At 41.7% G+C, this 25,021-nt stretch overlaps 1 protein-coding gene and 1 non-coding gene across 11 annotated transcripts; one reads left to right on the forward strand and one right to left on the reverse strand.

The window, feature by feature from the left end:
- Positions 1 to 285: 285 nt before the first annotated feature.
- On the reverse strand, positions 286 to 24,820 carry SLAMF6 (SLAM family member 6). 10 transcript variants are annotated; one of them, XM_070366063.1, is made up of 8 exons: positions 24,700 to 24,820; positions 12,507 to 12,830; positions 9,352 to 9,615; positions 8,808 to 8,873; positions 8,026 to 8,064; positions 6,794 to 6,831; positions 4,763 to 4,837; positions 286 to 4,325 (listed from the first exon to the last, which is right to left on the reverse strand). In XM_070366063.1, the coding sequence occupies exons 1-8, from the start codon at positions 24,806 to 24,808 to the stop codon at positions 4,278 to 4,280; spliced, it is 963 nt and encodes a 320-aa protein (XP_070222164.1). In that variant the 5' UTR covers positions 24,809 to 24,820; the 3' UTR covers positions 286 to 4,277. The 10 variants fall into 10 exon arrangements, with proteins under 10 accessions (XP_070222164.1, XP_070222175.1, XP_070222173.1 ...); XM_070366059.1 differs by having other exon boundaries at positions 287 to 4,325; positions 6,794 to 6,870; XM_005903889.3 differs by having other exon boundaries at positions 287 to 4,325; positions 6,794 to 6,873.
- TRNAC-GCA (transfer RNA cysteine (anticodon GCA)) lies at positions 20,924 to 20,995 on the forward strand. The gene has a single exon. It is a non-coding gene; the product is annotated as a tRNA-Cys (tRNA).
- Positions 24,821 to 25,021: the final 201 nt, after the last annotated feature.

Raw genomic sequence — 25,021 nt, forward strand, 5'->3', positions numbered from 1 at the left:
TATTTCTCAGATGAGGTAAATGAATGGAATTAGAAAACTTGAGCAGAGACAGAACAGGAAATAATGTGGAAATGGTATACACAGACAGTGTATCATTTTTCCTTTCTTTTTGTGCTGAAGACCTGTAAGATTATATTAGTTCAGGTGAATGTAATTTAATAATAATAATAACAAACGTAAGAATACAACAATAATGATGGCTGACTCTTAATTGATTGAGCTCTTTTATTTGCTAACCACAATGCTAAGAGTTTCAGGTGAATTGTTTTACTTAATTCTCACGAAACTCCATTACTTCATAAACAACTCCATTTTATTTATTTATTAAGAATATTTATTGAACACTTGCTATATTTTAGGGATATGGTGATAAAATTATCATGGTCCCTCTTCTTGAAGACCTTATGGTATAGTAGGAAAAACAGACATTAAACAAATGAAAATAAATATTTAATGACATAATAAATGACATAGAAGGTGTGATAGAATAATAGGGGGATATATTTCAGATAGAAGGGCCTGGGAAGGTCTCTCTTGGAATGTGACATAGGTAAGCTGACACCTAAAAATAAGGAGGAGCCAGGCAGGCAGAGGAAGGGCCTTGAGGCAGAAGTAAATAGGTCTATTAACATAGATCATGAGAAATGCTGGATTGGAAGAAACACAAGCTAGAATCAAGATTGCCAGGAGAAATATCAATAACCTCAGATAGGCAGATGACACCACCCTTATGGCAGAAAGTGAAGAGGAACTCAAAAGCCTCTTGATGAAAGTGAAAGTGGAGAGTGAAAAAGTTGGCTTAAAGCTCAACACTCAGAAAACGAAGATCATGGCATCCGGTCCCATCACTTCATGGGAAATAGATGGGGAAACAGCGGAAACAGTGTCAGACTTTATTTTGGGGGGCTCCAAAATCACTGCAGATGGTGACTGCAGCCATGAAATTAAAAGACGCTTACTCCTTGGAAGGAAAGTTATGACCAACCTAGATAGCATATTCAAAAGCACAGACATTACTCTGCCAACAAAGGTCCGTCTAGTCAAGGCTATGGTTTTTCCAGTGGTCATGTATGGATGTGAGAGTTGGACTGTGAAGAAAGCTGAGCGCTGAAGAATTGATGCTTTTGAACTGTGGTGTTAGAGAAGGCTCTTGAGAGTCCCTCGGACTGCAAGGAGATCCAACCAGTCCATTCTGAAGGAGATCAACCCTGGGATTTCTTTGGAGGGAATAATGCTGAAGCTGAAATTCCAGTACTTTGGCCACCGCATGCAAAGAGTTAACTCATTGGAAAAGACTCTGATGCTGGGAGGGATTGGGGGCAGGGGGAGGAGGAGATGACAGAGGATGAGATGGCTGGATGGCATCACTGACTTGATGGATGCGAGTCTGAGTGAACTCCGGGAGTTTGTGATGTACAGGGAGGCCTGGCATGCTGCGATTCATGGGGTTGCAAAGAGTTGGACATGACTGAGCGACTGAACTGAACTGAACTGAACATAGATCATTCTTTCCTCTAATAAGAGAGATAAAAGAAGGTCTAAAAGGCTAAATAGAGATAGTGGAGGAAGAATGATGCTAGTTGAGGGTGGGATGGGCCAGACTGTCTAAAGCCATGTATATTCAACTTTTATCCTGAGTGCATTAGGAAGTCTTGAAATATTTTAAGCAGCCAAGTGAAGGATCTGATTTATGTTAAAAACAATGCTTTGGCTATGTCATGGAGAATGGATTGGAGGGAGCCAAGAGCAAATATTGGGGAGAATTGCTCTGAGTTTATTGTAGCATTCAGGTTGAGAGGATAATGGTTGTACATCGGATGGTGGTTGCAGATTTGGAGAAAAGTGGAGAGGTCCACTAATTGGAGGTAGACCAAAGGGCCTGGTTATAGAGAAGCTGAGTTCAGTTCAGTTCAGTCGCTCAGTTGTCTTTGACTCTTTGTGACACACACCGTGGACTGAAGCCAGTGATAACTTAAGTCCTTCATTTGTATAATAGGGCTGATCCACTGCTAGCTTCCTTTTTCAGTGTAGGAGACCAAAGCTGGAAGAGGTTAGGTAGCATGTTCCAGGAGATACATCTAGTAAATGATGTATTATGATAAGACCATGGGGTCCGCTCCAGAGAAAATACACATAACCAGCACACTGTATTCCCTCCCAGTGAGTTACAGTCCTGCTGCTTTCTAAAAGGAGAGAACTGGTTGTCTTCTGAATTATAGCCTCTCTGCCAACCATGAGTCCATTTGCTTAGTTACCTTAGAGAAAGTCAAGAACCAGACTCTTTTTTTTTTTTTTAACTCTTTCCCCCGGTAACCGTAAGTTCATTCTTTAAGTCTGTGAATCTGTTTCTGCTTTGTAAATAAGTTCATTTGTATCATTTGTTAAAAAGAGCTGCATATCACTTAGTATAATAATCTCCAGGTCCACCCATGTTGCTGCAAATGGCATTATTTCATTCTTTTTGATGGCTGAGTAATATTCCATTGTATAAGTGTACCACATCTTCATTATCTATTCTTCTATTGGTGTACACTTAGGTTGCTTCCATGTCTTGGCTATTGTAAATCATGCTTCAATGAATGTTGGAGTGCATATATTCTTTTGAGCCACTTTTTTCTTCAGATGTATGCCCAATATTGGAATTGCTGAATCTCATGGTAGCTCTACTTTTAGTTTTTAAAGGAAACTCCTTACTGTTCTCCATTGTGGCTGTATGAATTTACATTCCCACCAACAGTGTAGGAGGGTTCCCTTTTCTCCACATCCTCTCCAGTATTTATTGTTTGCAGATTTCTTTGGCTACTCAGGGTCTTTTGTATCTTAATACAAATTTTAAGATATTTTGTTCTAGTTCTGTGAAAAATGCTATTGGTAATTTGACAGAGATTTCATTGAATCTATAGATCGCCTTGGGTAATATAGTCATTTTGACAATGTTGACTCATCCAATCCAAGAAAACGATATATGTTTCCATCTGCTTGTGTGGTCTTTGATTTCTTTCATCAGTGTGTTATAGTTTTTGAAGTACAGGTTTTTGTTTCCTTAGGTAGGTTTATTCCTAAGTATTTTATTCTTTTTGATGCTGTGGTAGATGGCATTATTTCTTGAATTTATCTTTCTGATCTTTTGTTGTTGGTGTATAGAAATGTAACAGATCTCTCTGCATTAATTTTGTATCTTGCAACTTTACCAAATTCCTTGATGAGCTCTAGTAGTTTTCTGGTCTCATCTTTAGAATATTCTATGTGTAGTATCGTGTCATCTGCAAACAGTGATGATTTTACTTCTTTTCCAATTTGGGTTTCTTTTCTTTTCTTCTCTGATTGCCATGGCTAGTACTTCTAAAACTATTTTGAATAAAAGTGGTGAGAGTGGACATCCTTGTCTTGTTCCTGATCTTAGAAGAAAAGCTTTCAGCTTAACTGTTGATTATGATGTTAGTTGCAGGTTTGTTTCATGCTAAGTCACTTCAGTCATGTCCAGCTCTGTGCGACCCCATGAACAGCAGCCCACCAGGCTCCTCTGTCCACAGGATTCTTTAGGCAAGAATACTGGAGTGGGTTACCATTTCCTTCCCCAAGGTTTGTCATATATAGCCTTTATTATGTTAAGGTAGTTTCCCTCTATGACCACTTTGTGGAGAGGTTTTTTTTTCAGTTTTATTTATTTATTTTTAAAGAAATTTATTTATTATAATTGGAGGCTAGTTATCTTACAATATTGTAGTGGTTTTTGCCATACATTAGCATGAATCATCCATGGGTGTACATGTGTTTCCCATACCAACCCCCTCCCCCACCCTCCCTAAGAGTTTTTTAAAAAATCTTAAATGGGTGTTGAATTTTACCAAAATCTTATTCTGCATCTATTGAGATGATCATATAATTTTTATCCTTCAACTTGTTGATGTAGTGTATCACATTGACTGATGTGCAGATATTGAAAATCCTTGCATCCCTGGGATAAATCCCACTTGATCATGGTATATGATCCTTTCAATGTATTGTTCAATTCAGATTGCTAGTATCTTGTTGAAAATTTTTGCAGGTGTATTATATGATGTATATTTTGGCCTGGAGCAGATTAGAAAATGTTATTTGGGTCACATTCTGGAAATGATGTTATTCCTTAAATGTTTGATGAGGGTAAGCAGATTCAAGTCTGATAATCCTAGATATTCAAATTGTGTTGTCAGGCAGAAACCAAGCTCTGTTCTTTCTCATGGGATCAGGATCAGATATGTAATTCTGAAATTCCTTTGAAGTCTTTCAGAAACCTACACGACGTTGTGATGGGCAGCTGTCCTGGTATAAATGGGCTTTCTCTAATAGGAAAAAGAAAAATAAAGAAGGTCAATAGAAACCAGAGTGTCAGGCCATTTCTCGTTATAGGGGTGTCTGGAAATCACTATGGGCAGATAGGGATATTCACAGCCTAAGCTAAGATTAAATTAAAAGAAAAATAAGTAGCTTACATCACTTGCTGTATAGCAGATATTGGCATAACATTGTAAATCAACTATACTTCAAATATAAATAAACAAACAGATCTATATTTTTAAAAAGTAAGTTAAAAACTCAGTTAAGTGTGGTGATCCTAATATTAATACAAGATAACGTGTTTTAGGTGTGTCCTGAGACTTTCTGTAGCCTGTACTTCTGGCATCTGTAAAATGGTCCCTTTGCTATTACTATATTTGTGAAATCTTAGGTGTGAGAAGAGAGGTAAGAGTGTAAGAACAGCTGGCAATTATGGGCTTACCTCTTGGGGATGATTAACTTCAGAGTAAATTGTGGTGGAGTCATAGTTTTTCACAAGTTTTGGGATTTTTGTTTCCTGTAGAACACAATTATATTGACTTGGCTTACATAAAGAAATATGTACTCATGCACACATATATTCACATAAAGAGATATAAACTCATGCAAACAGATATATTCTTGGGAAAGGCAGTGTGACGAAAGAGGGATGATGTCAAAATTCTTCAGGAGGAGGGCTATGGAGTGTTTAGCAAGAGGAACTGGAAATCAAGCACTACTAGCTCTCAAATTTGTGAAGGATCAGTCACCTTTCCTGAGCCCCAAACTGAAGCACAACACTCCAGCAAACCAGTGGGATTATGAGCCAGAGAGACAGAAGGGTGACCTTGTTGGCAGGTGGTGTGAGGGAAAGAAACCATTCTTGTCCTGCATCCAACTCTACTCTCTTTCCTCCATTTTTAAGAACTAACCTACAGGGACTTCCTTTGTGGTCCACCAGTTAAGAATCTGCCTGCCAAGGCAGGGGACATGACTTTGATCTCTGGTCTGGGAGGATCCCACATGCCATGGGGAAACTAAGCTCGTGCGCCACAACTACTGAAATCTGTGCACCCTAGAGCTCATGCTCTGTCACAAGAGGAGCTACTGCAAAATGAGAAGCCCACGCGCTGCAACTAGAGAGAGTGACCCCTGCTCACTGCAACTGGAGAAACTGTGAGCAGCAACAAATACCTAGGGCAGTCGAAAACAAAAAAAACAAAAAACCAACAAAACACCTAACCTACACTACCAGAGAGTCATTGTATTACATCTTTGGTCTCAGATCTTTACTACCTATAACTGGAGGTATTGCCTGCTCTGTTTTGCCCCTGTGATTCTAATAGCCTGGTCATCATGTCATTGGGGTCTCCTTGAGCATGGAGAACTGTTAGAATAGGAATACCTCATCTTAAGAATGGCTCTGCTTGGAATAAAAAGCCTGATGATAACAGAAGTCCCCTGTGCTCATAGTTTTTGGCATTTTAAATGAATTAGGGTGTATCTAGGGTGTTATCAAAACCTCTGAAACTCTCCAAAGTACCATGTTTTGCTAAAGAAAAAGTTAGCAAATTTGTTGGAGATTAGATTCTTGGTTTGTTGTGAGTGATTCATCTTGTCATCAAGAGAAAACTGGAAAGGCAATTGAAATAACCAAGGTGAGAGCATCTCTTCTTGTTTGCTATCTTTAAAGAGCCTACTTTGCAAACATCTGTAAAGGGCTTTGTGAGGGGAGATTTGCTGTGGAATCCAAGATTTCTAGCTAGACCACTGCTTCCATTATTGAAGAATGCTGGCTCTCTTGACTTATTTTTCGTTAGATGTGGAACTGGTCTCCCAGGATGTGTAGTGTTATTTAGAAATGAACCATTTGCAGGTGCTTTATTTTGGGGCTGATGAGGAATTACTGATGCATGGCGGGGAGTTCCTGATGCCTGACCAAGGCCATCCTGTTATGTCGCTAGAGGGGAGGGGACGATTGAGGGCTGCTCATGCCTTTAGTGTCTTTCACAGTTGAGGGATTGCCAATTCTTGTCACTCTTTCTCTCTTAAGAGGCTCTTCTGAGCCCTGCTATTTTCCCTAAAAAAGGATGAGAAGTCCCCTGATACAGAATTGTGTCCTTTGGGAACTCTCAAATTTAACTGAACTTTATCCATCCAGCAGATATTTACTGGGCTTCATGCCAAGACATAGGGGAAGAGAGAGGAAGACATAATTTTCACTTCCAGGCAGCTTGTAAGTAAGCTGAAGGGACATGACTTACTGATGCATTACATAGTTAGATTAAGCAATGTAAAGCAGGGTATGAGTAAACATTCCACCGGCGTGAGAGCAAAAGGGTGTAGAAAGGTCCCAGACATAACTCTTGTCACTGCCTTCACTTCACCTCAGTGGTGGACATCATTTGGATTTAGTCAGATGATTGTGACAAGTTAATGAATAATGACTGTAAAAATAATGACCATAATGGAGTATAAAGCTGAAAGTACTCACCTTGTTTGAATGGGTGACCTGAGCATACACAGTGTTCCCTGAAGAGAAGGAAGCGTACTCTAAGTTACTCACAGTTTCTGCTGTTAACACAGGAAGACACAATCAATGGCTGAAGAACTCTGGTCTGCTCTCCCAGGACCTTGTCAACCCCATGTCACTCTCTGGCCCCAAAATGGTAGTTGTTTGAAACATTGCCCTTCCTTAGGGTACATTCATGTTCCCAGTCTTGGGAGTTCAGGGTTGAACCAGAACCTTTTCATCCATTTGATCTATTTCTGACCTCATCTCCTAGGAGAACGTGGTCTTGAGCTACCCTAAAGCCTCTGAGTCTCTCTGGATTCACATGAAGGGAAGCTTCTGGGACAAAACAGCACTGGCTCCACGGGAGCTAGAGAATCTCACTGGTGAGCATAACGGAGCCAGATTGTCTCACGTATATAATACTATTCAACTTTTCAGAGCTCCTTAGAGTGGGTTTGATTATATTAGAGATGAGAAATTTGAGGCTTAGAAAGTTTTATTGCCTTGGTGCAAATTTACACAGGAAATGATCAAACAAGAATTTGAATGCATGCTGCCTGCAATGCAGGAGACCCCGGCTTGATTCCTGGGTTGGAAGATTCTTGGGCTTCCCTTGTGGCTCAGCTGGTAAAGAATCCGCCTCCAATGCGGGAGACCTGGGTTTGATCCCTGGGTTGGGAAGATCCTCTGGAGAAGGGAATGGCTACCCACTCCAGTATTCTGGCCTGGAGAATTCCATGTACTGTACAGTCCATGGGGTCACAAAGAGTCAGACATGACAACAATTTTCACTTCAAACTCAATACCCAAACCCTGGCTGAATACAGTGATGGGGTCAGGCAGTCATCTTTGGGCATTTGATGCTCTAGTCCTATCTTTACACTGCGCCTGCTGTTGATAATGGACAGGCCATGAGCCCTTTCACTGGCACTTAGCTCTCCATTGACAGGATGGGGGAATGGCCCTAATCCCATCCCAAGAAATTGCCTGAGTGACCAGTTTGCATTCTTGTAAGGGACCCTGTAGGTCCCACAGGGGATAGACTTTCACAATTCCAGGTCTTCTTCCCTTGCACCATCTGGTCCATCTGAATAATGACATTCTGACCTCCTCCTCTCTCATTATCTAGCCCTCTGATCACCCCCCCTTCATTTTCCATCTGGCTCTTGCCATCTGTTTAGTGACTGGGAGCTAAGAGTCTGGAAGCTCACCATGACACTGGGTTTGCTGAGTAGACAATTGAAAGAAACCTGAAAAATAAAATCAGGGAAACTGAAATATGTGACTGTAGTGAGAGAAGCCTTCCATCCTCTACCCCTGTAGGTGTGTCTCTGGAGTAACAGCCCCCAACCCTTTGGCACCAGGGACGGTTGGTGGAGGGGGTGGTTTGGGGATGGTTCAAACACATTACATTTATCGTGCACTTTATTTATATATTGTGGCGATCTCAAGATATTCTGCCTTGACTTTAGGGTTAGAGTTCTCATTCCTATGAGAATCTAATGCCACCGCTGATCTACAGGAGGTGGGGCTTAGGTGATGTGAGTGATGGCGAGTGGCTGTAAATACAGATGAAGCTTCATTCGCTTGCTCACTGCTCACCTTCTGCTATGTGAACTGGTTCCTAAGAAGCCCCATACTGGTACCAGTCTGGGGCCTGGGTGTCAGGGACCCCTTCTCTAGAGGATGTGGTGGGAAAGGGACCCAGAAAGGAGGGCAGGCAGGCCCCGAGGCTGGGTCCTGCATTTTCTAGTAGGACAGTCTCCTTAGGAGATTAGCACATGTGTATTCACAGCCCAAGTGTTGTCCCCGTGGACTGACTGAGCCGGGTTTGCATCCTCCCCACCTTTATCTGTCTTCTGCAAGACAGAGTCTTGTATCAGCCCCAGACTCTAAGTCTCTGAAGCCTGAGAGAAGTAACAATAAGAAGAAAGGAAACCTGCTACTTTTTTCCTCTGAACAAATATTAATATGAATGCAATGAAGAATATACATGTCAAAACAACCACAATGATAATCCATCTGATATCCAGGTATTCATTTTTCCCATTAATAACACCTGCAAAGAAAAAAACAAAAACAAAAAACGTTGCACTTGAGACACATCGAGTGAGGCCCAGAGTGGTATTTTAGAGCCTCTATTGCATCTCTTCTAGACTATCTTTGGGGGTTGGGTGGGTTCATCTATACCCAGAGGTTCTGGGGGTCTGGGCAGGATTTCTGCAAGTGGGAGTCTCATTTAGGCAGACAGGGCAGTGTGGAGCCTGGTAGAGACAGAGAGAAGAAGCAATCTTGCCTTCCTAAGGACTTTGCTCCTGGGCTCTGGGAGGCTTAGAGAAATGGTTGGTGGAGGGGGAGGGAAAAGGAGAGCATTCTAGAGGAGTAAGAGACACAGAGCTCCAGGGGGTGTGTGTCCTCTCCCAGCGTCACTCAGCTGTCTCCCATTGGGCCTCTGTTTTAGGAATCATAAAGGGCATGAGCGACACCCCACACCCCACAACACTCAAGGCCCTCAGAGAGACCTGAGACAGACTTACCTTCACAGACACTCTTGTCAGAGACAGAAAAGGATAAATAACTGACAGGATTCTCAGCTATGCAGGTGTAGGTCTCTTCACTGAGGCTCTTGGGGTCCCAGGATATAGAGAGATTTGCTTCACTATGATATGGATTTCCTGCGACCTGCCACCTGAATGAGACGTTATCATTTGGATTCTCCACAGAGCACATCAGCTGGATCTCACAGGTATTATTTTCAGACCACGTGGTGTGATGTGCAACTTGTAAGTTGCTCAGTCGTCCTGTGTGCAGAGAAGAGTCCTGGATGAAGGACAAATGGCTTGGCTCAGCCCTCTGTGAAAAATCTCTATCACCTCTATGTTTCCATGTATCCCACCTGACACTGCTGTATACTCTGTAAATAACTTTGTGTGTGCTGCCTAATCAATGGGATTGAGGCCTCTGGTGACCAAATGATGAGGGACGTCAGTATGAGACAGAGTAGGCAGTGGAAGAGAGGGAAGGGAAAGACTGGAGTTTTTGCCAGCTAGTCAGGGGATTTTGAGCTGATCACTTTAATTTTTGGAGCTCCAGTTTATTCCTGGGGTCCTTCTAGCCCTTGTTCACTGCCCTTTGTGTAAACATAATTTGAAGACTATGCAGCCCAGCCTTAGACAGTTCAGAAACCAGAAGAGCAGGTGCGTGAGCTCTGTTTCCTCCATTATCAGAATTTTCCTAGCTGGGATGGAAGATAAAAGCTTAACTTACTTGGAGAACCAAATTTCCCACAACTTTGTTGGGATACTGGTTCTCATTGGATCTGGTGCTGCCTCAAATGATAACAAAGAGATCTTGATGCAGAGTGTCAGCAAGTCAGAAAGGGGTGTGTTGAGAACTAAAGAATTAGGGAAGGAAGGAGTGAAGAAACAGAGCAAACAAGCAGTTCATGGGAAGGAAGAAGTGCAATAGATTTGGGCATTTGAGAATACACATGATGCAGGTACTTCTGAGAGTGGAGACCAGAAAATATTACCTAAAACTGTGTCAGCAGCTGTGAATCAGTGTGAACATGGGAGCAGTGCAGGAAAACCTTCCGACCTAGACTTGGCCCAAGGGTTGAAATAAAGATGACCCAGTAAAAAATGGAATGACTCCAACTATCTCATTAGAAGAGATTAGGCAAAGCATTAAGTTTAGCTAACTGAGTAAGGGTTGTGGAACATACCTTGTTCGAAAGGAATTTTCATGTCATGGCAAGAGTGGATTTGGAGTTAGGAAGACCGAGGTTAGAATCACGGCTTTGTCATTTATTGGCTACATGACCATGGACAAATTTTAGTCTCTGCTTGCCCCAATTTCTTCATCTGTAAAACTGGGCAATAATACCTACTTCTTGGATAATTATGAGGATTAAATTAGATAGCACATAGCACAGCAATGGCAAATGTTTGGCTTGAATATTTACCTCCTTCAACCAATGTCCATTGCTGGATTGGTGCTGCCTCAAATGATAACAAAGAGATCTTGATGCAGAGTGTCAGCAAGTCAGAAAGGGGTGTGTTGAGAACTAAAGAATTAGGGAAGGAAGGAGTGAAGAAACAGAGCAAGCAAGCAGTTCATGGGAAGGAAGAAGTGCAATAGATTTGGGCATTTGAGAATACACATGATGTATTCTCAAAACATCTATATTAAAAACCTATATTAATATCTTACTCCACTTGATGAATATATAATTACCCACTTGACATTTCCACCTGAATATAATGTATATCCCCAAGTCAACATGTCCAAAAATATCCTCCAGTTGTTCTCCACCCACCAAAAGTAGAAGCCAAAGTCCTTGTGAAGGCTCCCAGAGCCTTAGATGATGTGACTCCCTATTTCCTTACTGACTTTATTTCCTGTTACTCTCTCTTACTCTGCTCATTGACGTTTGAGCCTGCCAGACACAGGGAGGGCCTGTGCTGGATAGCTCTTCCCTCAGATATCTGCATGGCTCACTCTTTCACCTCCAACTGGCCTTGGCTCTAATGTCATCTTCTCAATGAGGCCTATTATGACTCCTCCATTTAAAACAGACTGCTGCTTTCTGGCATTTCTGGTGGTCCTTATATTGTTCTAATCTCTTTTTCCATGAGTTTCTCTCATTGCTTACTTACTTTGTTCTTTGTTCATATATAATGTGTATTTTTATCATTGCCTCCATATCCTCTACCCAGAATGTCAGCACCATGATGAGCTCAGGGATCTTTGTTTTGTTCACTGATGTATCTCAAGGGACTAAAACAGAGTCTCAACATCATTCATGGTTAACAAATACTGTTGACTCAGTAAATAAACTTAACATGACTCACATTTTTCTTAACACTGAATCTTAGGCTGCTGCTGCTGCTGCTAAGTCACCCCAGTCGTGTCTGACTCCGTGCGACCCCATAGACAGCAGCCCACCATGCTCTGCCATCCCTGGGGTTCTCCAGGCAAGAACACTGGAGTGGGGTGTCATTTCCTTCTCCGAATCTTAGGCTGCTGCTGCTAAGTCAGTCATGTCCGACTCTGTGTGACCCCATAGATGGCAGCCTACCAGGCTCCCCCATCCCTGGGATTCTCCAGGCAAGAACACTGGAGTGGGCTGTCATTTCCTTCTCCAGTGAATCTTAGGCAGTTACTCCCAATTAATTGATATTGACCCATAAGATCAAATCTTTGCTATCCCTAGCCTAGTACACACAGATTAATTGGTCAATGTTTTAAAAAGCCAATAGTTTTTATCTTAAAATTCCTTTGCACAATTGTAAAAACAAACATGTTGGTGTACCTTACGTCTGTTTTTGTGTATGTGCTTTAGAAGGACAGGCACTCCAAAATGCCCTGGGAATGTATTGGCATTCAGTCTCAAGAGTGTGGTTGTTGCAGAAGTTGTACTTGGTCTTCTAAATAGTCACAGAAGAAACTTGTCTCAACAAGTATAATGGAGCCTGGTACAGGGTCAAGGAGTCATAAGCTTTAGGTTCTAATCTCAGCTCTGTCACTAACTGTTGTGCAATGTCATTGAATTGTTTTGTTTTTGGACCTCAGTCTAGCTCCAAATGCCATACTTTTTACCACGAGTCTATAGTGCATATTTGCAGTCACATAGAATTGAAATTGTACTATTTTTTAGTCCATACAAAATTAAGCCCAAGTTTTGACTCACTGAAGATCTGCAGGTTATAATCGGTGTTCAGAGAAGAGGTTGATGTGGTTATCTGGGCACGGTAATGTCCCACGTCTGCCATTGACAGATTGTTGAGCTGCAAGGAGTAGGACTCAGTGACATTCAGTTGATCTTTCCGTTTGGGATCAGTCACCTGTATTTTTGCTTCTTTTGGCCATATGAAGATGACAGAGCTTCCCTCGTGAAGCCAGGTGATGAACGTGATATTCTCTTTCACAGGAAACTTTGAGGGAAGAGTTACAGACTCCCTCAGGACCCCATTCACAACCAGTGGGGTTGAGCTGGCTTCTGAAAATGAGTTCCCTGTGAACACAGAAAGCAAATTGTTGTGACTCTCCCTTCCCTACCTCCCACACCCTTTCTCCTTACGCTGCCAGTCTGTTAGAGCTCACTGATACTGAAGTCCAAAGATAAGATGAAGAGGAAAAGGGTTGGGAGGAGTGCTGAAGCAGACAATCACAGAGGCTCCACCAACAAAATGCCTGGCACCCTTGGTTGATGAGTAGTTGGTCCCAGCCAGTCTGCCTGTGACCAGCTGGATGCCACACTAGCTGGTCACACCTGGGTCATAGCCATACTATCTGACCCCAGCCTCTGAGTTATCTGGGCATGAGATGGAGAGGGACAACTGCATCCAATCCCTGGCACAGATTTCAAAAACTGCAACTCTTTACTGATGAAATATAGTTAAAGCTTGACATTTAGTAAATACCTGCTGTGTTCAACGTAGTAGGCTTGTGAGATTTAAAGGACTAATAATAGGAATTTACAGTTCTTATACATTATTTCATCTGATGCTGACAACAACTTTGACAAGTAGGATGAATATTATCATATCCATTTACAGACAAGGATCTGAGGCACAGAGTAGTTAACTAATTTTCCTAGAGTTGCCCAACTAAAGAATAACAGAGTTGGATTCAGATCCAACTCCTTTGACTCTAACTATTTTGTGCTCCTTGCATGATACCAGAAGATATCTTTTCTGCTCCCAAAAGATAACTGTCTAGGAGTTGAGAAGATAAAAACTGGTAAGTATAAAATTAATACATATAACTTCAAAGTAACATGTAATGGCTACACTCTCATGAACCTATCTCAGAGCCATTAATGTTTGAGCAAAAAAGGTGAAATGGTTATAATCATTTTTAAAGAAGATTCTTCCTTAACATCCTCTGCCAAATTCCTAGCATTTATCATACCATTTTGTAGCCTTCTGTTCTCTTGTTATCTTAACTTAATCATCTTATTTAATAGTTATCTTAATTATCTTTATATCTGAGCACAGAGCGTTACACAAAGTAGGATCTGGAAATGTTTGAGTGAATCAGTGAATAAGTAACCATTACCACTAGGATTCAGCAATATGTGAACTGGGACCTTCCAGATGTTCAAGCTGGATTTAGAAAAGGCAGAGGAACTAGAGATCAAATTGCCAACATCCGCTGGATCACAGAGAAAGCAAGAGAATGCCAGAAAAAACATCTACTTCTGCTTCATTGACTACACTAAAGCCTTTGACTGTGTGGATCACAACAAACTGTGGAAAATTCTTAAAGAGATGGGAATATCAGACCACCTTATCTGTCTCCTGAGAAAGCTATATGCAAGACAAGAAGCAACAGTTAAAACTGGGCATATAACAACAGACTGGTTCAAAATTGGGGAAGAAATATGTCAAGCCTATATATTGTCACCCTGATTACTTAACTTATATGCAGAGTACATCATGTGAAATGCCAGGGTGGAGGAATTACAACCTGGGATCAAGATTGCCTAGAAAAATATCAGCAGCCTCAGATATGGAGATGATACCACTCTAATGGTAGAAAGTGAAGAGGAACTAAAGAGCCTCTTGATGAGATTGAAAGAGGAGAGTGAAAAAGCTGGCTTGAAGCTCAACATTAAAAAAAAGAGCTAAGATCATGGCATCTGCTTCCATCAATTCACAGCAAATAGATGGGGGAAAAGTGGAAGCAGTGACATATTTTATTTTCTTGGACTCCAAAATTACTGCAGAGAGTGACTGCAGCCATGACGTTGAAAGATGCTTGCTCCTTGGAAGAAAAGCTATGACAAACCTAGACAGCATATTAAAAAGCAGAAACATCACTTTGCCAACAAAGGTCCTTATAGTCAGAGCTTTGGTTTTTCCAGTAGTCATGTACGGATATGAGAATTGGACCATAAAGCAGGTTGAGTGCTGAAAAATTAATATTTTTGAATTATAGTGCTGGAGAAGACTCTTGAGAGCCCCTTGGACAGGCAAGGAGATCAAACCAGTCAATCCTAAAGGGAGTCAACCCTGAATATTCACTGGAAGAACTGATGCTGAAGCTGAAGCTCCAATATTTTGGCCACCTGATGCAAAGAGCCAATTCATTGGGAAAGTCTCTGATGCTGGAAAGATTGATAGCAGGCAGAGATGGGGGCAACAAAGGATGAGATGGTTGGATGGCATCATCAACACAATGAATATGAGTTTAAGAAAGCTCTGGGAAATGGTGAAGAACAAGGAAGCCTGGCATGCTGCAGTCCATGAGGTCGCAGAGTTGGATGTGATTTAGAGACTGAACAATAACAACTATTACCACAACCTCAACTTTCTTAAGACCCCTTAGTTCTCAGGAGAGAATCTGAGTAGGGGAGGAAATATCTCTTAGGATTTTTGTGCTCAACTCCTGGGTGAGCTCGCACTTCCTCTCTCTCAAATTGTCATATGCATGCCTGTCACATGAAAACGACTTCACCCCTTACTACATTTTTCCATCAGCATTGTAACCTGCTGTTGTTTGTCATTTGGCCCTTCTTCCCTCTTGGAATAACACGCGTGAATATCACAAGCAAAATCTTGAGTGAAAAAAGAAAATTCAGATACAAATAGAATACAGTGGCATGCTTCCATTTATTTAAAGTTTAAAAACAAGCAAAATAAATCTATTCTTTTAAAAGTTGGGATAGGGTTACCTTTGCAGTGGAGGGAGAGCAAGTAGGAGGGAGCATAGTGGGGGCTTTCTGGGCTGCTGGTTATGTGCCTTATCTTAACCTGTGTCCGGATACACAGATTTGTTCATTTTATGATGACTCATTGAGCTGACACTTAGGATTTGCAGTTTTCTCTATTTCAGTAAAAGAGGTTAAACAACAAAAAGCAAAACAAAATAATTGCAATGGCCTATGTGGGACAAGAGCTTCCCTGGTGGCTCAGATGGTAAAGAGTCTGCCTGCAGTGTGGGAGACCTGGGCTCGATCCCTGGGTCAAGAAGATCCCTTGGAGAAGGAAATGTCAACCCACTCCAGGACTCTTGCCTGGAAAGTCCCATGGACAGAGGAGCCTGGCAGGCTACAATCCATGGGGTCACAAAGAGTCAGACATGACTGAGCGACATCACTTTCTATGAGGGACAAAATGATCTGATTCTTTTTCTCTCTGGCCTAATTTCCTATAACTTTCCACCTTCTTCCCTTCCTAGCTCACATTATGCTGGCCTGGTTCTTCCTTGAAAGGCCAGGGTTGTACACTTGTAATTGCCTCTGTCTGGAATGCCCTTCGCCCAGGTATCCACATGGCTCACTCTTTTTGTCTCCATAAGGTCTTTAACTTAAACTTGCCCTCTCAAGGAGGTCTTCTATGACTACACTTTCCTCACCACCAGTCCTCACTGCTGTACACTCACTGCCTTTGAATTTGTTTTTCTCTGTAATATTGTCTACCACACTTTGTAATTAGCATATTTGTTTTACTGTTCTTTCCCCCTTCCACTAGAATATAAGCTCCATGAAAGCAAGAATTTTTGTCTGTCTTGTTCAGTGTGGTGGACACTCTTGAACAGTGCTTGGCACATAGTAGGCCCTGGTGGTTCAGTGGAAAAGGATCTGCCTGCAGTGCAAGAGATGCAGGAGATGTGGGTTCAGTCCCTGGGTTGGGAAGATTCCCTAGAGGAAGGCATGGCAATCCATTCCAGTATTCTTGCCTGAAAAATCCCACAGACAGATGAACCTGGCAGTCTGCAGTCCATGGGATTGCAGAGTCGAACAAGACTGAGTATGAGCATGAATATTGTTAAGTGAATGAGTACATCTCCACTCTTTATCTTGGAGTTTCTGTGCCAAGGATGTTTAGGTCCAGTTCCTCTTTGTAAGGAATCTTGGCATATCCTGTGGCCAAGGACTCTTCAGGAACTGTTATTCTTTGTCTAGTACAGACTTTTAAGCTTTGTTTTTACAGGTTGAAATCCTTCATTTATTTAGCAATCATTTTACTATTTGCTCAGCTCTATGCCAATTCAGTGAATAAAAGCCTTAGAAATCACGGCATTCAGAGCATATTTATTAGATTCCTTTTATATACCAGTTTCTGGGCTGATGACTGTGAATACAAATATGAATAAGACACTGCTTGTCCTTCTTAGAGAAGCCTGACAGGTAAACGTGTAGCTGTGGTGTGGCGAGTTAGGCATAGACCTAGGATAGAGTTTGCTTCCAGACAGCTCTCACATCACTAATTTCACCCTGCACACTCACTATCAAGTGTTTCTTTCTCTTAGCCATAATTACGAGGTTGCTTTCCTCTATTTTGCATACTCTTGAGTGTAGGGATTATGCTTATTATCTCTGTAACCCTAGCCTTTAGCACAATTTTGAGCCCAATAAATGTCAAGTTGATAAGAGGTATATGCTCTCAGTTCAGTTCAGTGACTCAGTAGTGTCCAACTCTTTGCAACCCCATGAATCGCAGCACACCAGGCCTTCCTGTCCATCACCAACTCCCGGAGTTCACCCAAACTCATGTGCATCGAGTCGGTGATGCCATCCAGCCATCTCATCCTCTGTCGTCCCCTTCTCCTCCTGCCCCCAACCCTTCCCAGCATCAGGGTCTTTTCCAATGAGTCAACTCTTCGCATGAGGTGGCCAAAGTATTGGAGTTTCAGCCTCAGCATCAGTCCTTTCAAAGAACACCCAGGACTGGTCTCCTTTAAGATGGACTGGTTGGATCTCCTTGCAGTCCAAGGGACTCTCAAGAGCCTTCTCCAACACCACAGTTCAAAAGTGTCAATTCTTTGGTGCTCAGCTTTCTTCACAGTCCAACTTTCACATCCATACATGACCACTGGAAAAACCATAGCCTTGACTAGACGGACCTTTGTTGGTAAAGTAATGTCTCTGCTTTTTAATATGCTGTCTAGGTTGGTCATAACTTTCCTTCCAAGGAGTAAATATCTTTTAATTTCATGGCTGAAATCACCATCTGCAGTGATTTTGGAGCCCAAAAAAATAAAGTCTGACACTGTTTCCACTGTTTCCCCATCTATTTCCCAAGAAGTGATGGGACCAGATGCCATGATCTTTGTTTTCTCAATGTTGAGCTTTAAGCCAACTTTTTCACTCTCCTCTTTCACTTTCATCAAGAGGCTCTTTAGTTCCTCTTCACTTTCTGCCATAAGGGTGGCATCATCTGCATATCTGAGGTTATTGATATTTCTCCTGGCAATCTTGATTCCAGCTTGTGTTTCATCCAGCCCAGCATTTCTCATGATGTACTTACTCTGCATGGCAGTGCAAATAGTGAAAATGATGGGGCAGGAAGGGTTGGAGGTTGTCAGGAAACACATCACAGAGAAGATACCATTGTAGTATGGCTTTGAATAAAAACAAGAGATCCTTCATTGCTTGATTATTTCAAGAATGTCCTGCTCTTTCTTTGCTCTGTTGTTCCCTTTGACTGAAACACCTTGCCCACATTTTCCCCTTGGGTGAGCTCCTATTTATCCTTTAAGGGTAAGTTCAAATTGCTTATATTTGTGGGGTTTTGCATTGATCCAGGAAAGTTGAAAGGAGTTTGTAGTGGGAGAAGAGGAAAAGGTATAGAAAGAGGAGAAGGGGTTGGTAGGAGTCGTTCCCTGCAGGTCTAAGAATAAGATTTAAACCTCTGTGCTTAAGGAAGGTGAAGGTCAGAAACTGCTTTTGGAAAAGCTCAAAATTACTTTTGAAAAAGTTCAAAAGCTACTCTGAAAGACTTTGGACTGAAGGAGAGCTGTTTTGGGGTCCAGATGATACAATATGGCCCAGAGAGCACAAGGTCTTTTTCTCTACTCTACCTGGAATCAGCACTGATGCTTTGGGAATGTCCTAGATCTGTATCCTTGGCATGAATATTGATGTTCTCTGCAGAACATTGAGGTCTCCCCTAAGTGGTTCAGCTGGTAGCAGATTTGGTTAGGACTGGAACCAGAAGAGATTAAGAATTGGGAAGATGTTTCATGACTGCAACAGAAGGCTGCTTTAGCGATCCATGGAAAGTTCTCTTTTTAGTCACTGGGGGCCACTTGGAGCATGGGGTTGGTGCTGAGGTCTTGCTCATCCTCTGGTGTGGATGTTGAGTCAGCAGAAATTTGCAGTATGTTTGTTTACAAGTTTCACTCACTCTGGGAACATGAGTACTGTCTTCATCAGCTTATTATGCCCTTAGAATCTGGCCCAGGGAACCTGGAATACTGCATAGGTTGAGATTAGAATGTGAAGTGACTTGAACGATTATCTGAATGATTTTTTTTTAATGTGGTAAGAAAAATGGAATATTTTTTAGAAATGAGAAGGAATAAAGAAAGCAGGTAAGACTGAGTTGATTCTGGAAAAATGGCAGAGAAACTTTGGGTTATCTAACCTAGGGGACTGGCTTAGGCCTATCTAAGGGAAAAAGAAATATAGTGGGCTGTTTCAGCTCAGCATGAAACAAGTTCAGAAGGAGGTTAGAAAATATATGAATAGCCAATAAGCACACGAAAAGATGCTCAGTATCATTAATTGTGAGGGAAATGCAAATCAAGAACCTCTATGAAATGTCTTTATATCTACTAAGATGGTGACTAATAATAATAACAACAATAAAAATAATTGAAAAATAAGTGTTGGTAAGGATGTGGAGAAATTAGAACACATTGCTGGTGGGAATGGAAACTGGTACATCCACTGTGAAAAAACTGTTTAGTGATCCCTCAAAAAATTAAGGACAGCATTATCATATGATCCAGCAGTTTCATTCCCAGAAGAACCGAAAACAAAAACTTGTACAAAAGTCTTCATAATAGCACTATTTGAAAAAGCCAAAAGCTGGAAACAACACCAATGTCCATCAGGAGGTGTGTGGATGAATAAGTTATGGTACACACATACAGTGGAATATTATTCAGCAATTAAAAGGAATGAACTCTCGATACATGATACAATAGGAATAAACCTTGAATACATTTTACTAAGAGAAAGAAGTTAGACATAAAAATTCACAGATCATATGATTTCATTTATATGTAATATCCAGAATAGGTGAACTCATTGAGACAGAAAGCAGATTAATGTTTGAAGGGGGGTAGTTGGGGAGAGAAATGAGAAGGGATTGCTTAATGAGTACAAGGTCTTCTTTCAGGGTGATGAAATGCTCTGGAGCAGTAGAAGTGGTGGTTTCCCAATGCTGTGAGTTTACTAAATGTCACTGAATTTGTACACTTTAATATTATTATTTTATGTTTTGTAAATTACACCTTAATGGAAAAACAAAACAAAAAAAAAAAACGGAAGAAAGACAACAGTCTGCTTGTGCATGGAGACACAACTGAGACTAGATCTGGAGTGAGACTGAAAACTGGGAGGCTTGGAAGCCTGGCAGTCCAGTGGGCAGTGACTGCAGATTCTGAGAGGTGGAAAGACCCAGTTGTTCTTGATGATAAGACAAAATGTAAAACAACTCTCTGCCTGTGGTGAGCAACAATAAACATTGATAGGTATGGATGGTTGGTAAGAAGTAGATAATGCTGCTCAAGGGAAGGGGAGTCATTGGATTATAGTCTCTGAGCAGAAAAACCTGCAGAGTTTTTGGCTCAAAACCTCAGAATCATTTGGTTGGCCCATGTGTATTGGTTGTAACATATATTTCCTACTGCTGTTCTCTCTTGCACATCAGAATACCTGTATCTGCTTCTTGCAAACACACTCAAAGAACTAGTTCTTATTTCTCCATCCTTCCAACCCCATTGTGACTAAAGTCTCATACGTGGTCCATGGAACAGCACTGGTGTTCCTTGGGAATTTGTCATAAATGCAGAGACTTAGTCTCCTTTCCAGAATCAGCATTATAATAAGATCCCCTAGTACTTTGTATGCATGTTAACATTTGATAATGTTTCATGTTCACTTTTCACTTTCATGCACTGGAGAAGGAGATGGCAACCGACTCCAGTGTTCTTGCCTGGAGAATCCCAGGGACAGAGTTGGACATGACTGAAGTGACTTAGCAGCTAACATTTGATAAGTTCCCACCTAGAAAGAATTAAATGTAGAAGCAAGTGAGATTCATTTTCTCCAGGGCATGATGACGTTTGATCTCAATTATACCTTGAGCTTCCCTGGTGGCTCAGATGGTAAAGCATCTGCCTGCAATGCAGAAGACCCGGGTTCGATCCCTGGGTTGGGAAGGTCTCCTGGAGAAGGAAATGGCAACCCACTCCAGTATTCTTGACTGGAGAATCCCACGGATGGAGGAGCATGGTAGGCTACAGTCCATGGGGTTGTAAAGAGTTGGACACGACTGAGCGACTTCACTTCACTTCATACCTATTGGAATTATTTCTTAACATGGTTTATCTTTACAGTTAAATTTCCTAAAAGGAGCAAGTTATGGTGTCTGGCTCCTTGAAAGAATGTAGGCTGGCATGAGTCATCTTCCTTCATGCTTGCTTCAAGATTAATTTGTACCATACTCTTGTCACAGTGGTTTTCTTTTCCTTCCTTAATCATTCTAAACTCTTCCCTGCACCAGGGCCTTTGCACATGTAATGTCCACTGCTTTGAATGCTTCTTCATTAGACTCCTCCCTTGTTTGACTTCTCTTTAAATATCAGTTGAGATGCTACCTTTCCAGAAAATCCTTTCCACACCACTCCATCTAAAGAAGGTCCTCTTGTTTTTCTATCCCATGGTCCTGAAACCAAGCAGGACCCTGTGGGGCTCATGGACACAGAAACCTTTCTGTCCTGCATATCTTGTTTGTAGGGAACAGACTCCAGCATTCATGACTTTCAAATCTTCCCTGGTGTCTCAGACAGTAAAGTGTCTGCCTACAATGTGGGAGACCTGGGTTCAATCCCTGGGTTGGAAAGACCTCCTGGAGAAGGAAATGGCAACCCACTCCAGTATTCTTGCCTGGAAAATCCCATGGATGGAGGAATGTGGTTATGCTACAGTCCATGGGATTGAAAAGACAGACTGAGCACTTCACTTTCACTTTCATGACCTTCCCTTAGTTCCTAAGGGCAGATTATAACAATTGCTAATCTGGAAAGGGAAGGGATGCAGACAAAAGGAGGAGCAGTAAAAACAATGGTGCAGCCTTGGGGCAGGGTCCTGGTTCTGCCTTAGGGATGCACAACAATATCTTTGAGCTCTTTATACTAATAGAACTAACACTCCCATAAAATGGAAGATGCCAGCATTCTTCATTCCAGATTAAAGGAACTAGAGAAGCTCTTCTAGAAGACCACCTCAGGCCAGATTAAAGGAACTACAGAAACTCATCAGATTATCTGAGACCAGATTAAAATAGTACAGGCCCTGCACACATCCTAATCTTATTAGCAATCCTACCCTTGAATGGTTGCTATAAAACTCTTCGCCAAACCCTCCAGGTTGGAACACATGGTTTTCAAGAGCAGAAGCCTTCTGTGTCTCCCTTTTCCTGGCAAACCAATAAAACTATCCTTTTCTACTTCACCCATAACTCTGTCTCTGAGACTTGATTCGGCACCAATGCACAGAGGCCGAGTTTTCAGCATCAGTACCCTGCTTATTATCTTCTTAGTATCACAGTTTATAATTCCAAATACATTTATGTGAATATATAGCTGTTTGTAAACTATGCAGCATAGTAAAATGGTTATGAATAGACTCTGGAGCCAGTTTCCCTAAATTATAACCTTGTAAATTACTGCTTTCTTCCTGGACCTCAGAACACCTGCACACACATTCAAGTATGTTTCATTTCCTAAACCATTCACTTCCCCCACAGCAGTGTGACAGTAAGCAAGTTACTCAAGTGTTGTATGCCTTCATTCCACTTCCTTAAAGTGGGGATAGGAATAGTGTATATTTCATAGGGCCCTTATGAGAAATATTAATGGGAATGGGGAGAAAAATGGGAATTTTAACCTGAGGACATTCAGAATATTGAATTCTAGAGATGAGTTCAATTTTGCAAGGAGGTAAAGACAGGGATCTCTTGTCTTTGCCTCCGTGGCTCCTGGGCCAGGGAGTAGCTCTTGAATGTATAATTTTTTTCTCTTTCTGCTCTTGTACATATTCCCCAAGTTTCTGTCCTTACAATTTTATCCTTAGCTTTATTTATTATTTCTATGCTGTGAGTTCCAAGCCTCCAGCCTCAGCTCTACCTCTAGTCCTAAATTTCCAGCTGCTTTCAGGAAATTTCATGAATATCACACTAACATCTTAAAATTAGTAGGTCCAAAATTGAAATCATCTTCACATCATGGCTGCTCCCTCTTCCCCTCTCCCAACTTTGTAAACTTTTTGGCTATTCTGTCTGAAATTTCTCTGCCCCCAACATTTAATCTCTTCTCTCCTTGCTTGATTTATTTCCTCCTTATCATCTATCACTATCCAATATACTTATTTATTTTGCTTCACTTATTTGTTTTGTTTATAGCTTGTTTCCTCGGCTAAAATGTTAACTCCGTGAGGGCAGAATTTTTTTCTGCTTCATTCATGGTGTACACTCAGAAACTAGAATAGTGCCAGGCATCCAGTAGGTGCTCAATGATTGTTTATTGGATGACAATGAATTCTCTCCCCACTTCATTCCCATTGCCAGGTAATCTAGCTAATTCTACATCTGTGGTGATTCTTGCTTCTGCCCTCTCTTGTGCTGCTACCATTTTGATTCAACTGTCACTGTTCCTCAAAACTATCACAAGAGCTTGCCACCTACTGGCTAATGAAATCTGTGTGAGTTATTTCAAAAGGGGATAATAATAGTACAGACTCCTAGAACTGTCAAGAAGCTTATGTGTATGATGTAAGTATAGCATTTGACTCAGTGCCTGGAACAGTACAAGCCCACAATGAATGTTAACTATTTTTACCTGCTACCCTGGGCTAGTTCTGGGATAGCTTTCTTGTCTTGTCTTCTGCCCCTTCCTGTACTTTGGCCCCAGTGGACCACTTGTGCTTCCCCAAAACCTGACATGAACCTTCAAGTTTTCCACATAATGGACAGCAGGGAATGAGAAGCATGTAGGATCTGAGAATTCCTGTCTGGCAGATTAAGTATTGCTGGACTAGCTAGTCCCTGATTTGCATCAAAGGAAAGGAAAGCTGGAGAGTAGTTTTTTTCACAGTACACAAAAACTGTAAACACTATTTTGAGTGTTTTAGTTGGGTTCAGAAATTTCAGCTAAACAGAACCATAGATTTTCGATATTTTCAATGGGGCAAGAAAGAACATGTAGCCTACTTGTGATCACACAGTAAGATAGCAGCTACTCTGGTGAGAAGGCTTCTTTTCTTAACCTTGCTGCTGCTGCTGCTGCTAAATCGCTTCAGTAGTGTTCGACTCTGTGCGACCCCATAGACAGCAGCCCACCAAGCTTCCCCATCCCTGGGATTCTCCAGGCAAGAACACTGGAGTGGGTTGCCATTTCCTTCTCCAATGCATGAAAGTGAAAAAATAAAGTGAAGTCGCTCAGTCGTGTCTGACTCCTAGCGACCCCATGGACTGCAGCCCATCAGGCCCCTCTGTCCATGGGATTTTCCAGGCAAGAGTACTGGAGTGGGGTGCCATTACCTTCTCCGTTCTTAACCTTAGCTGTCTTTATATCACAACACGCTGGCTATAAACCCCAGTCGTATCTTAGAAAAGCTCATTTCCCATGCCCCAGCATATAATTAATTTAAATGCAGACGCAGTTGAAGCTGTTAACTCCAGATAATCTCAGGCTGTAAGCTGTTAAGTTGAGAGGCAATGGCAGTTTATCAGGCACCTCTGTGAGCCCCACCAGATCCCTTAGTAGAGATACAGACAGACACCTAAATGTAGGTGATTTAGATCAAGCAAACGGCACAAAACCAGGAGTCAAACATGACTACATGGGTATACTTCAGCATTTACCTGGGCCACGGCAGAAGAAGACAAGTAGGAGAGCCTGGAACAGCCAGATCATGCTCTTAGCAGTGGAGAATGGTGTTGGAGACTTCAAGATAGTCAGCGTTCTTGCCATTCTCTCATAAACTGAAAGTGCTTCTTATCGACACTGCCCGTTTCCTCTTAGAGGCGTGGCAAGACCTTCCCCTGCACTAAAAGTCCCAATTTTATTTTGCAAATTTGTTTACTTTTTTTTCTGAGCTAAGTGCAAAAATCATGTGTGATGTGAACTGGAATCTTCACTACTGTTAACTTAAAAATAGTTACAACCTAAAAGTTGAGAGTTATG

Source organism: Bos mutus, chromosome 3, assembly GCF_027580195.1.
Source record: "Bos mutus isolate GX-2022 chromosome 3, NWIPB_WYAK_1.1, whole genome shotgun sequence".
NCBI lineage: Eukaryota > Metazoa > Chordata > Mammalia > Artiodactyla > Bovidae > Bos > Bos mutus.

Coding starts and splice junctions, on each gene's coding strand:
- SLAMF6 (XM_070366038.1), bottom strand. CDS start 24,808: ATGGCAAGAACGCTGACTATCTTGAAGTCTCCAACACCATTCTCCACT. Junction 12,831..24,699: donor CTTCTTCTGCCGTGGCCCAG/GTAAATGCTGAA, acceptor CTGTGTTCACAG/GGAACTCATTTTCAGAAGCC. Junction 8,065..8,753: donor TCAGAGGAAAAAAGTAGCAG/GTTTCCTTTCTT, acceptor TTTATTTTTCAG/GTTTCTTTCAATTGTCTACT.